Source organism: Marmota flaviventris, chromosome 17, assembly GCF_047511675.1.
Source record: "Marmota flaviventris isolate mMarFla1 chromosome 17, mMarFla1.hap1, whole genome shotgun sequence".
Classification (NCBI taxonomy): domain Eukaryota; kingdom Metazoa; phylum Chordata; class Mammalia; order Rodentia; family Sciuridae; genus Marmota; species Marmota flaviventris.
In genome coordinates this window covers 66,353,946-66,367,326 of record NC_092514.1, presented here as the reverse complement: position 1 = coordinate 66,367,326, position 13,381 = coordinate 66,353,946, and the positions used below count along the sequence as shown (strand labels likewise).

Here is a 13,381-nt window from a genome sequence, read left to right as displayed (position 1 = left end):
AGAGCTTCAGCTGAGCAAGATGAGTGTTTCATGGGTACAAAGGTTCAGCTGAGGGAGATGAAAAAATCTGGATCTGCATGGTGATGATGATCGCACAAAAATGTCAAGGCACTTAAAAGTCACTGAGCTATGCACATAAAATGCTTAAAATGATAAATTTTATACCATGGATATTTATCACAATAAAATAAAAGAGAGAGGAAAAACCCTGACAATTGGTTTGTACCTGAATCCTAAATATATGAAATATCCTTCAAACCTAAGAAAAAGACAAATAACGGAATCATAAAACAACAAAGGGGATAAATAAGCAACTTGAAACAACCAAGAAACAAAATATCCACAAAAAAAAAATTAAAACATGACATTTTACAAGTCAGGAAAAAAAATAAAATTTGATAATTCCAAGTGTGGCAAGAATTTAAAAAGATGACTCTCATATTTAGTTGAACGGGAACATAAATAGGAGGAACCATTTTGGAATGCACACAACAGAAATAGAAATTATTTTCTTTAATATATACTCCCTATACCAGTGATTTTAAACCATTGATCTTGACCAGTGTGTGAAATCAAGTTGTAAACCACAAACTGGAAAATTTTTAATGAAATTAAAAGAAAATAAAAATGATAGAACCTATCAAGAGTGAACAGCAAATAGCAAAATTGAAACTTTCATTTGAGTTATAAATGTGCAGGGGGTATGTGTTCTTATACATGTATGTTTGAGACACAATTTACAAAATTTATTTTTTACTGGAAGTCATTGTCCAAAATGTTTGTAAACCAATGGCTTAGAGCAACAGTAGTTCTCAAAGTGTGGTCAACAAACTCCTGAGATTCCCCAAGATTCTTTACTTGAGTTTATGGGATCAAAGCAATTTTGCCTTTTTCATTACCAAGGAGTTTTCCAAACACTACATGCGATGAGATATCAAAATAAGTGCAAAAACAGATATGAGAATTCAGTTGTCTTCTATTAAGCCAAAGGTTAAAAGAATTTACAAAAATGTAAAGAAACAGCAGACGTCTCACTGAAATATTTTTCTTTTATATTTATAGTTATCATAATATCATTATATGTGTTTATATGCAATGGTTTTATTATTTTATTTTAAGTGAATTTAAAAATTAAAATTTTAAAAATATAGCCCCCCCGACCAAAAAAAAAAAAAAAAAGGCCATACCATACTGGTTCTGTTAACTGGCAAAGTCCCAAATTTTACTTTAAGAAACCTAATGTCTGTAACAAAATGGAATATACAATCATTTTACAAGAATCTATAATGTACATATTAAGTCTTTCTTCTTTTCAAAGCCAATGACTTAATATTCAATATTTTCCGTTTAACAGTAATAACAAGTAGAATAACATTTCTTACCTATTGTTTTATGTTGAAGTGTGTCCTCCAAAAGGACACACTGAAACCCAACCCCCACTACTATAAATATGACCTTATTTGGATGGAAATAGGGTCTTTACAGAAGTAATCAAGTTAGTGTGAAGTGATTCTGGATTAGGGTAGGCCCTAAATCCAATGACTGCTATCCTTATAAGAAGACCATGTTAAGACACTGGCACACAGAGACACACAGGAGAACCCAAAATGAAAGCAGAGGCAGAAACTGGAATATCACAGTGGTAAGCCAAGGAATGTCCAGAACTGACAGCCACCACCTAAAACTAGGAAGAGGCAAGACAGAATCTTTGTCTTCTTCTAACCCCTTCAGAGAGAGCAGGTTCCAGCTGATACCTCAATTCTGTACTTCCAGTCTTTGAAGCTGTTGGCACAATAAATATCTCCTGTTCTAAACTACCTAAGTTGTAGTAATTTGATAAGGAAGCCCTAGGAAACAAACACACTATTTAATTAGCAAAGTTTTGGATTGTTTGTTTTAATTTAAACACCCAGCATTGGACTAAAAAGTAGAGGAATAGACAATCATATATATTTTTGCTAATGGTAATTTTATTATGGACATTAATTTTGTTTCTTTTGCCATACCTTTTCTAAATTTTTAATAATGAGCATGTGTATCTTCTGCAATAAGAAAAAAAAGTTTTAAAAACACTATTGCTACTATTATTTAACATTTTATGTAAGTTCTGTTCAATGTATAATAAATTAAAATATTTGCTACATTCATGCAAAGAGTTAAAATCTGTAAGACTTACCTATATGTTTATTCTTATACAGCAAATGTATAAAACTTGTATATAACAAAAGTCTGAGACAGGTATAAAATATTACAAAAGATGTTTAAAGGAAAGATGTTCTCAGAGTTCTGCTTCCTTATTAACTCAGTTAAACTGAATCTAAAAGCATATGTTAAAAGAAAGGGCTCAGAGTAGCCAAGATTATTCTGATGGACCAGGAGGATATAAAGAGTAATTATGAGCTATAATAATGATGACGGCATAATATTAGTTGAGCCAGAGAAATGTGCCAATTAGAATAGAGATCTTCATATATATGGAAGTTTTATGTACAAAAATGGCCATGACATCAACAAAGAAAGGAAGCATTACTCAAAAAAGTAAAGCTGGAAAAAAATAGCCAACCACAGAGGAAATAATGAAATTAGATACCTATCTTATACTAGTCACGAAAACTAACATGAGAGTTATTGAAGCCTCAGTGTAAAATCAAAACTTCAGTATTCTTAGTAGAATATAGAAGTCAGTCTTCTTTCACTTACAATAGAGAAAGATTGTATTAACAAGATATAAAAAGCACTAATTACAAAAGATTGATAAAGAACTTTCTTCATTAAAAGATAATGGGGCTGGGGCTCAGTGATACAGCGGTCATCTCACTTGTGTGAGGTACTAGGTTCAATCCTCAGCACCACATAAAAATAAATAAAATAAAATAAAGGTATTGTTTTCTTCTATGACTAAAAAAATATTTTTAAAAAATCATCTCTCCCCTACACCCTATTTGCTCATGTACTTTAATCTACGGAGAATGTTCTCTCCAATGTAACATTTCCTGTAGGACTAGTAAGGCTTTGCTATCACAAATGGGAAATTGCTAGTGGGAGTTCAACAGTGGCCGTAGGCTTTTGTAAACTCCAAAAATTATATTAATCTCCCATTCCCTTTGTCCGGCTGGTTTTCTGCCTTTTTCTTTATCTCTTTCCTGTTACTTCCTTAGGAGGGAATGAGGCCTCAGCTTCATCTTCAAGCAAATGTTGATTAACTTCTTAGACTGAGCCTTTCTTTTCTCATTTACACGTCTCTGTTATTCTTGTACATTGCATTTTCAAAGATAATTGTATACTAAGTGCTTATCAGGCAATTTAACTTATGTATATTAATTTATTTAATAATTTGAACAACTTTATTTAATTCTATCGTTATCATAACCCATAGATAACGAAGATTTATATTTGAAGAGTTAACATGACTCCCAAGTTATGAAGGATTTGAAATTTGAACTCAAAAGACTAATCCTAAAGTCCAGTTCCAAACCACTATGTATATCACTTCCCATTTCTTTTACCCTTTGAGATAGGACTTGTCTAAGGGCCCAGGTAACTAAGACAATATCTATCATATGCTGAGGTAACTGATTCCTATTCAAATTCCACAGTGTTAAGTTCAAGAAAGTACTTGGACCCAGCCATCTGGCTGAGGCAGCTGTGAATGATAAATGAGGAGTGGGTTGATGCCTGGAATCCAACTCTGGATAGTGCCATGATGTCATGTTAAACATCAGTAACCAGATTGATGAGGTACACTTGCCTTGGATAAGGGAAGCCCTGATCCATACATGTAGATGAACCTACCAGTCTTATGAATTAGGAATTCAAGGCTGAAGACATTCACTCCCTCTGACCTCTACTCTACACCAGTGTGTTCAATGAGGAGGCTCTCTGGAGGGAACCTCCACGTCACTTTGGATAATGCCCATGGCCTTTGTGCTGGATAGTCCGGCTATGATGACCTTCCTACTAAAGGGAACTTTTCGAGTTTACCCAAGTGATGGATGCACGGTTTCTTAGTCAAGATCATCTACCAAGGAAATCTGTCAGAGCGGTCAGGCAATTCCTATCTTCCTTTATGACTATCACATTAGCAATAAATATTTTCAGAAAGAAATCAACCAAGAGTTTAGCTTAAAAGAATTTTTAAAAAGAAAGAAAGATTATCTCTGAACTAAACAACAACGGGGGAAAGAAAAAGAAAGATTTGTAAAACCCTCTGAGGATTTAAAATAAAAATGGCATCAAACATTCTAGAGTAAAATCCCTTCAAGGAACTAACAGTCCACTGTCACACGTAAATCTATAGCAAGTAGGAATGTATTACATTTTGGATACAAGGTATCTCCCTCCAAAAACTCCTGTTCATGCAAGTATGTTCAGAATTGAAATGCTTGGATTATAAGTGTGACCTAATCAGTCCATCCTAGTTTGAATGGACTAGCAGGATGGTAAGTGCATGTAGGTGAAGTGTGGCTGGAGGAGGTGGGTCACTGGGGGTTTGCCCTGAAAGGGTTTATTTTCTCTGGGGACCTTTCTCTTTTTTCTCTGCTTCCCAGCCACCATGAGATTAGCAGCACTCTTCCGCTGTGCCCCTCTGCCATGATGTTCTGCCTCACTTTGTCCTCAGAGCCATGGGCTCAGCTAACCAGGGACTAACCCTCTGAAGCAGTGAGCCAGAATAAACTCTGTCTCTTCTAAATTTTTCTTGTGGGGCATTTTGCTCACAGCAAAAAAAGCTGACTAATATTAGAAGATAAAGCTTTTTCTTAGTTCAGCAGCACACTTACACACAGTGCACACCAGTGAAGCATGAGGTCATGAAGATTAAGAAGACAGTTTCTAAAAATGTTTTTAAAAAAATTTAAAAAGGACTTACTGTAGCCTGTGTTTGTGCCATGTATTCACCTTCCATTTTATTCAGACGTACATTTGTATCCTCAAGCAAATCTTGAATATTTTCAGTGTGTCGCTTTTGAAGTTCAAATTTTTCCTTTTCCATTTCTGCTACAGCACTGTGGAGCTACACAATGAAACCAAGACGCTTTTACTACTTGGAAAAGACGACTTTGCAATTCAGAAAATAAACATTTTCCAATATTCCTGTATGTCTGTGTATAGATAGATGAATAGATATGTGCATATGTATATATTTATACATAAATATATAGAGAGACAATTTTTTGTGTGTATATATATCACTATATATGTATATGGTGATGTAACTACAAAAAACATAAAACCCACAAGAAAGTTAAGATGACACATAAAGAGCATAATTAAGAAACATTTTCAGTTGCCTTCCTGAATTGAAAGTTTTAATCAATGAGCAAATATTAATGGAAATCTCATACCTCAGGTAGAAAGGGTAAATAAATCAGATAATACCATACCTCAGCTTAAAAATATTAGTCTGAAATAAGAGAAACAGTAATCTTCATGTTGTTATTTTTTAATTTGTTCTTCATGTAGGCAGTAGAATGTATTTTGACATATCATATATACATGGAGTATAACTTCCTATTCTTATGGTTGTACATGATGTAGAGTTTCACTGGTTGTGTATTCATATATGAATATAGGAAAGTTATGTTCAATTCATTCTACTATCTTTCCCATTCCAATTTCCACTCCATTCCCCCCACTCTGCATGTCTAATCCTGTGAATCTCCATTCTCCACCCCATTGTGAGTCAGCATTTACATATCAAAGAGTACATTGGAATTTTGGGATTGGCTTATTTCACTTAGCATGATAGTCTCCAGTTCCATCCATTTACTTGCAACAGCCATAATTTCATTCTTCTTTATGGCTAAGTAATATTCCACTGTGTATATTTTAACTACTGGGAATTGAGCTGCTATGAACATTGATGTAGCCACATCAATATAATATGCTGATTTTAAGTCCTTTAGGTATAAGCCAAATGGGTCAAATGATGGTTCCATTCCAAGTTTTTATATTGTTATTGATTAGGAATATTATCCATATTTCTCATCTTATTTGCATAAAATTTTACACAATATTAATGTAAAAAATGCTTCTTTGCCATTCAAACCTCCAAAAAGACTTCACATCTTTGTCAAATGGATAAAGTTTTAAAATATCCATGTAAACTAAGGTAAAGAAAAAAAAAAGTAAATTCTAAAGGTCCAAACAAGGTTCAATGAATAGTTCAAGGGAAGAGAGCGAAAAATTTGTGCTCTCAGCCTCTAGGCATTCCTTCCGTTCTCTTCATGGGCATGGGATTCTTACTGCCTGAATTCAACCCCACTCACCAAGCAGGGAGAGCTGGAGTCCAAAATAGCCTAAATGATCTATTTGTTTCACTATTCATGAACATGAGAGAGACACAAGGACATGGCACAGGCATTGTGAATGCTTATTTGACTAGGAAGACACTGGAGAAACAGAAGACTGAGAAATGGCTCAGGATGGCTCAGCAGTAACCACACAGAAGACTCTTGTGGTTCACAAATTAACATATGCAGTTTTGACTACTTGTAGGCAGTCCCTCAAGTCCCTCTAAATATATTTTATTTGTATTTTTGAACTGCACATCTTAAAAGTAGTATTTTGTCCAGTATTCAAAAATGAGTGAACTGGGTGGTATAAGGCATAGCCAAACCCATAGCACCTATATCTCAGTGCTATGACCCATGCACTAGTGATTTTGTTCACATCCAAACAAGTTTAGACTATAAATTCTAGTCTGGATTACATTATATGTTGTATGATTTTTCAGAAAGAAATGGCCAAAATCCAAGATTAAAACTGATATTTCCTTAACAATTTTGCTTAAAAACCTATTGACTATGACAAAAAAATAAGAAAATTAATTAAACACAAGAATTAAGTCAAAAGTATGTTTTCAAAATGAAAATTACTTTACAGACCATAGACCTCTAGAAAGAAATATACCAAAACTTTAACAGTAGCTATTTCTAGTTGGTCTAGAATTTTAAATTATTTTAATTCTCTTTATTATACCTTTCTGTATATTCTGTGAAATCCATTACTTTTACATTTAAATGTATTACTCTGAAGCATGTTCTTTCATATTTTCTATTACTATTTTAGGGAGCTTACCTTTTTTTCCCAATCATTATTCAGAAATTCTGTACTTTGTTCACATATCTTTTTTAGCTCTATAATCTGGTTTTCTTTAGTCTCTCTGATAACTTGACAGTCACGTATAAGGGTCTGAACTGTCAAAAATGATGAAAATATAGTTAAACCAATGCTAGAAACCAAATAAGAGTTTGATGATATAAAATATAGTATACCACTTAATAGATAATTCAATTTTTTACCAAGAATTCTCAATTCTTTCTTCTAAAATTTTTCTTATTCTTTGCCCTTTTTCTCAATTTGTGACTAACATCATAAAGAGCCTTGGTTGAAAAATGTTAACAGTGTGCCATCTTCAAGTAACATTCTGCCTCTAATTGTTGTCCATTGTTGCTTTAAATGGAGCTTTCAACAGTACAAATCCAATGTCTCTCCCAGGCTGAAAATCATTCCACAAATATCCTCACCTAAAGGATGAAGGCCAAAAGCCTCTAACATGGAAATCATAGCTCCTCATGATCCAAGGATTCTATGGACACTTCTCTTCCCACTTTGGCATTTTAAACCTGTATTCTAAAATACACCAATCTATCTGCAGAGTCTTGAGAACATATTCTTTCATAAATCACTATCTCTATATCCATCTACCTGAAATATCCTTCCCTCCCTTGTTTAAAACAAAACAAAAATTCCTGCTCATTCTCAGAGTCTCAATTCAAGAATCACCTTGGTGCACTATTCACCAAGCAGATTCCTCTCCTTACAGAAACAGAAACTCCTTTTTATTTCCACAAAAGAACATATATTTTTCCATTGAGTCACTTATGACAGTATAAGAATTTACTTGCCTATTTCCTCTTTAACAAGACTATTTTCACTAAGGAAAAAGGTATTTCAATTTTTTATCTACAGGGCATAACAGAGCCACACAAGCAAGTTCTCCAAAAGATATGTACTGAAGGAATAAACAAAGAAAACTATCATTTCAATATATTATTGCTCCTAGATTCTTTAAAATATTAATTATCACAGTTTATATTACTAAAATTGGAATATGTTTTACATTATATAAAATATTTCTCTTTGCCTAGCAAGCCATGGGTCTGATCCTCAGCACTGAAATAAATAAACAAATAATATTTTCCTTATAAATCATTTTTATTTCTATCTTCTTTCCTAAAATTATTTAAACTGTCACTGATTTAAGTGAAAATGTGTTTAATATATTCATGTTATCTGGATAATATAAATTCAGCTCCATATTTTACTTCAATATATCCTTTCTTAATTACTGAATATATTTTTCAGACAGCAGAATGTTCTAAAACATTTCCCTAGAAATTTCTTTCACTCTTAATCTCAACTATGCAATACATAAAGGAAGAAGATGAATCCAAATTAATTTAGTACTGGTCTGTAGCATCTACAACATGGTTTACATGACAATTCCAACATTAAGTAAGATCTGAATACAATTCAAAAGGCTTTAGAAGCATTATTTTAAGAATTCAAATTCTTCTCTTTAAACCTTAAGCATCTCTGAATTACTTGGTTTCAATCAGGGTAAGAAAGAAAATCTAGAAATAAATTTAAATTATTTTTGTAGTTACTGATAATATTTGGAGAAAAACACATGAAAAAAATTTCTAATTACTTTCACCAATATTTAAAGCTGGAAATTAATTTAAAAATGTCTACTTCATTAGTTAATTTATATATGTAACTGCCATCCTAAATTGTTAAGAACATTACTTACACACATTCATATTTGGTGATCTAGGTGAGAGCCACTAAGCTCTTCAAACTCCTGAAGAAAACTTTCCTTTCCCCTAACACTAGCTCATTGCCTATAGCCTATCATTCACAAATCCTCACTCTTCAAAACTTTTTCTTCAGGTCCATTCTCACAACTCACGCTGCCATGCCTCAGATATTCTGGGTCCTTATCATTTCTTATGCAAAATTACACTAGTGCAGAAGCCTGAACATCTTTGAGTTAGAAGGAACTTTACATATTCTTTTTTCTGATCTCAGTATCTTATAATGAAGAGCACAACTGAATGAGATCCTATGTTTTCTAATGAGTGGAATGCTCATTCCCTACCCCCTCCCATTCTGTCTCCATGTTCAACACACTCATCATTACCAACCTATAGTACCTAAAATATGAGGTCCTAAAGTTCACACTTCAAAAGTCACTGCCTTCCCAGCATCTAGAAGATAAGTTCAAATTTGTAAATCTGAAATCCATGCTTAAGCTAGCCCCAAGTCAGGGATGTGAATCTTTTTTTTTTTTTTTTTTTTTTTTTTAATTTTTTATTGTTGGCTGTTCAAAACATTACATAGTTCTTGATATATCATATTTCACAATTTGATTCAAGTGGGTTATGAGCTCCCATTTTTACCCCATATACAGATTGCAGAATCACGTCAGTTACACATCCATTGATTTACATATTGCCATACTAGTGTCTGTTGTATTCTGCTGTCTTTCCTATCCTCTACTATCCCCCCTCCCCTCCCCTCCCCTCCCCTCCCCTCTTCTCTCTCTGCCCCCTTTACTGACATTCGTTTGTCCCCCTTGTATTATTTTTCCCCTTCCCCTCACTTCCTCTTGTATGTACTTTTGTATACCTCTGAGGGTCTCCTTCCATTTCCATGCATTTTCCCTTCTCTCTCCCTTTCCCTCCCACCTCTCATCCCTGTTTAATGTTAATCTTCTTCTCATGCTCTTCGACCCTACTCTGTTCTTAGCTACTCTCCTTATATCAAAGAAGACATTTGACATTTGTTTTTTAGGGATTGGCTAGCTTCACTTAGCATAATCTGCTCTAATGCCATCCATTTCCCTGTAAATTCTATGATTTTGTCATTTTTTAATGCAGAGTAATACTCCATTGTGTATAAATGCCACATTTTTTTTATCCATTCATCCATTGAAGGGCATCTAGGTTGGTTCCACAGTCTAGCTATTGTGAATTGTGCTGCTATGAACATCGATGTAGCAGTGTCCCTGTAGCATGCTCTTTTTAGGTCTTTAGGGAATAGACCGAGAAGGGGAATAGCTGGGTCAAATGGTGGCTCCATTCCCAGCTTTCCAAGAAATCTCCATACTGCTTTCCAAATTGGCTGCACCAATTTGCAGTCCCACCAGCAATGTACAAGTGTACCCTTTTCCCCACATCCTCGCCAGCACTTGTTGTTTGACTTCATAATGGCTGCCAATCTAACTGGAGTGAGATGGTATCTTAGGGTGGTTTTGATTTGCATTTCTCTGACTGCTAGAGATGGTGAGCATTTTTTCATGTACTTGTTGATTGACTGTATGTCCTCCTCTGAGAAGTGTCTGTTCAGGTCCTTGGCCCATTTGTTGATTGGGTTGTTTGTTCTCTTATTGTCTAATTTTTTGAGCTCTTTGTATACTCTGGATATTAGGGCTCTATCTGAAGTGTGAGGAGTAAAGATTTGTTCCCAGGATGTAGGCTCTCTATTTACCTCTCTTATTGTATCTTTTGCTGAGAAAAAACTTTTTAGTTTGAGTAAGTCCCATTTGTTGATTCTAGTTATTAACTTTTGTGCTATGGGTGTCCTATTGAGGAATTTGGAGCCAGACCCCACCGACTGTAGATCGTAGCCAACTTTTTCTTCTATCAGACGGCGCGTCTCTGATTTGATATCAAGCTCCTTGATCCATTTTGAATTAACTTTTGTGCATGGCGAGAGAAAGGGATTCAGTTTCATTTTGTTGCATATGGATTTCCAGTTTTCCCAGCACCATTTGTTGAAGATGCTATCCTTCCTCCAATGCATGCTTTTAGACCCTTTATCAAATATAAGATAGTTGTAGTTTTGTGGATTGGTTTCTGTGTCCTCTATTCTGTACCATTGGTCCACCCGCCTGTTTTGGTACCAGTACCATGCTGTTTTTGTTACTATTGCTCTGTAATATAGTTTGAAGTCTGGTATCGCTATACCGCCTGATTCACACTTCCTGCTTAGCATTGTTTTTGCTATTCTGGGTCTTTTATTTTTCCATATGAATTTCATGATTGCTTTCTCTATTTCTACAAGAAATGCCGTTGGGATTTTGATTGGCATTGCATTAAACCTATAGAGAACTTTTGGTAATATCGCCATTTTGATGATGTTAGTTCTGCCTATCCATGAACAGGGTATATTTTTCCATCTTCTAAGATCTTCTTCTATTTCTCTCTTTAGGGTTCTGTAGTTTTCATTGTATAAGTCTTTCACCTCTTTTGTTAGGTTGATTCCCAAGTATTTTATTTTTTTTGAAGATATTGTGAATGGAGTGGTTGTCCTCATTTCCATTTCAGAGGATTTGTCGCTGATATACAGGAATGCCTTTGATTTATGCGTGTTGATTTTATATCCTGCCACTTTGCTGAATTCATTTATTAGCTCTAATAGTTTCTTTGTAGACCCTTTTGGGTCTGCTAGGTATAGAATCATGTCATCTGCAAATAGTGATAATTTAAGTTCTTCTTTTCCTATTTTGATGCCTTTAATTTCTTTCGTCTGTCTAATTGCTCTGGCCAGTGTTTCGAGAACTATGTTGAACAGAAGTGGTGAGAGAGGGCATCCCTGTCTTGTTCCAGATTTTAGAGGGAATGCCTTCAATTTTTCTCCATTCAGAATGATGCTAGCCTGAGGCTTAGCATAGATTGCTTTTACAATATTGAGGTATGTTCCTGTTATCCCTAGTTTTTCTAGAGTTTTGAACATAAAGGGATGCTGTACTTTGTCGAATGCTTTTTCCGCATCTATCGAGATGATCATATGGTTCTTATTTTTAAGTCTATTGATGTGGTGAATAACATTTATTGATTTCCTTATATTGAACCAGCCTTGCATCCCAGGGATGAATCCTACTTGATCATGGTGCACAATTTTTTTGATGTGCCTTTGTATCCGAGTGGCCAGAATTTTATTGAGGATTTTTGCATCTAGGTTCATTAGAGATATTGGTCTGTAGTTTTCTTTCTTTGAAGTGTCTTTGTCTGGTTTAGGTATCAGGGTGATGTTGGCCTCGTAGAATGAATTTGGAAGTTCTCCCTCTTTTTCTATTTCCCGAAGTAGCTTGAAAAGTATTGGTATTAGTTCCTCTTTAAAGGTTTTGTAAAACTCTGCTGTATACCCATCCGGTCCTGGGCTTTTCTTAGTTGGTAGTCTTTTGATGGTTTCTTCTATTTCCTCAATTGATATTGGTCTGTTTAGGTTGTCTATATCCTCCTGACTCAATCTGGGCAGATCATATGACTTAAGAAATTTATCTATGCCTTCACTATCTTCTAATTTATTGGAGTATAAGGATTCAAAATAATTTTTGATTATCTTCTGTATTTCTGAAGTGTCTGTTGTGATATTGCCTCTTTCATCCCGTATGTTAGTGATTTGAGTTCTCTCTCTTCTTCTCTTCGCTAGCATGGCTAAGGGTCTGTCGATTTTGTTTATTTTTTCAAAGAACCAACTTTTAGTTTTGTCAATTTTTTCAATTGTTTCTTTTGTTTCGATTTCATTGATTTCAGCTCTGATTTTAATTATTTCTTGCCTTCTACTTCTTTTGCTGTTGTTTTGCTCTTCTTTTTCTAGGATTTTGAGATGAAGTATGAGATCATTTATTTGTTGGTTTTTTCTTTTTTTAAGGAATGAACTCCAAGCAATGAATTTTCCTCTTAGAACTGCTTTCAATGTGTCCCATAGATTCCGATATGTTGTGTCTGTGTTTTCATTAATCTCTAAGAATTTTTTAATTTCCTCCTTGATGTCTTCTATAACCCATTGATCATTCAGTAACCTATTGTTCATTCTCCAAGTGATATATTCTTTTTCCTTCCTTCTTTTATCGTTGATTTTCAGTTCCATTCCATTATGATCAGATAGGATGCATGGTATTATCTCTACTCCTTTGTATTGTCTAAGAGTTTCCCTGTGACATAATATATGATCTATTTTTGAGAAGGATCCATGTGCTGCTGAGAAAAAAGTGTAACTGTTTGATGTTGGGTGGTATATTCTATATATGTCAATTAAATCTAGGTTATTAATTGTGTTATTGAGTTCTATAGTTTCCTTATTCAACTTTTGTTTGGAAGATCTGTCCAGTGGTGAGAGAGGTGTGTTGAAGTCTCCCATGATTATTGTATGGTGGTCTATTAGACTCTTGAACTTGAGAAGAGTTTGTTTGATGAACATAGCTGCACCATTGTTTGGGGCATATATATTTATGATTGTTATGTCTTGTTGGTGTATGGTTCCCTTGAGCAGTATGTAGTGTCCCTCTTTATCCCTTTTGATTAACTTT

The 13,381-nt window shown here is 34.4% G+C and overlaps 1 protein-coding gene across 5 annotated transcripts in view; it reads right to left on the bottom strand.

Moving 5' to 3' along the window:
- Positions 1-13,381, bottom strand: part of Cep112 (centrosomal protein 112) — a 466,461-nt gene that overhangs the window by 347,436 nt on the left and 105,644 nt on the right. For all 5 annotated transcript variants that reach the window (XM_071603145.1, XM_071603146.1, XM_027946274.2 and 2 more), the window contains 2 exons: positions 7,078-7,196; positions 4,868-5,011 (listed from right to left, as the gene is read on the bottom strand). In XM_071603145.1, coding sequence (XP_071459246.1) covers positions 4,868-5,011; positions 7,078-7,196 — 263 coding nt within the window. The remainder of the gene's footprint in view (positions 1-4,867; positions 5,012-7,077; positions 7,197-13,381) is intronic.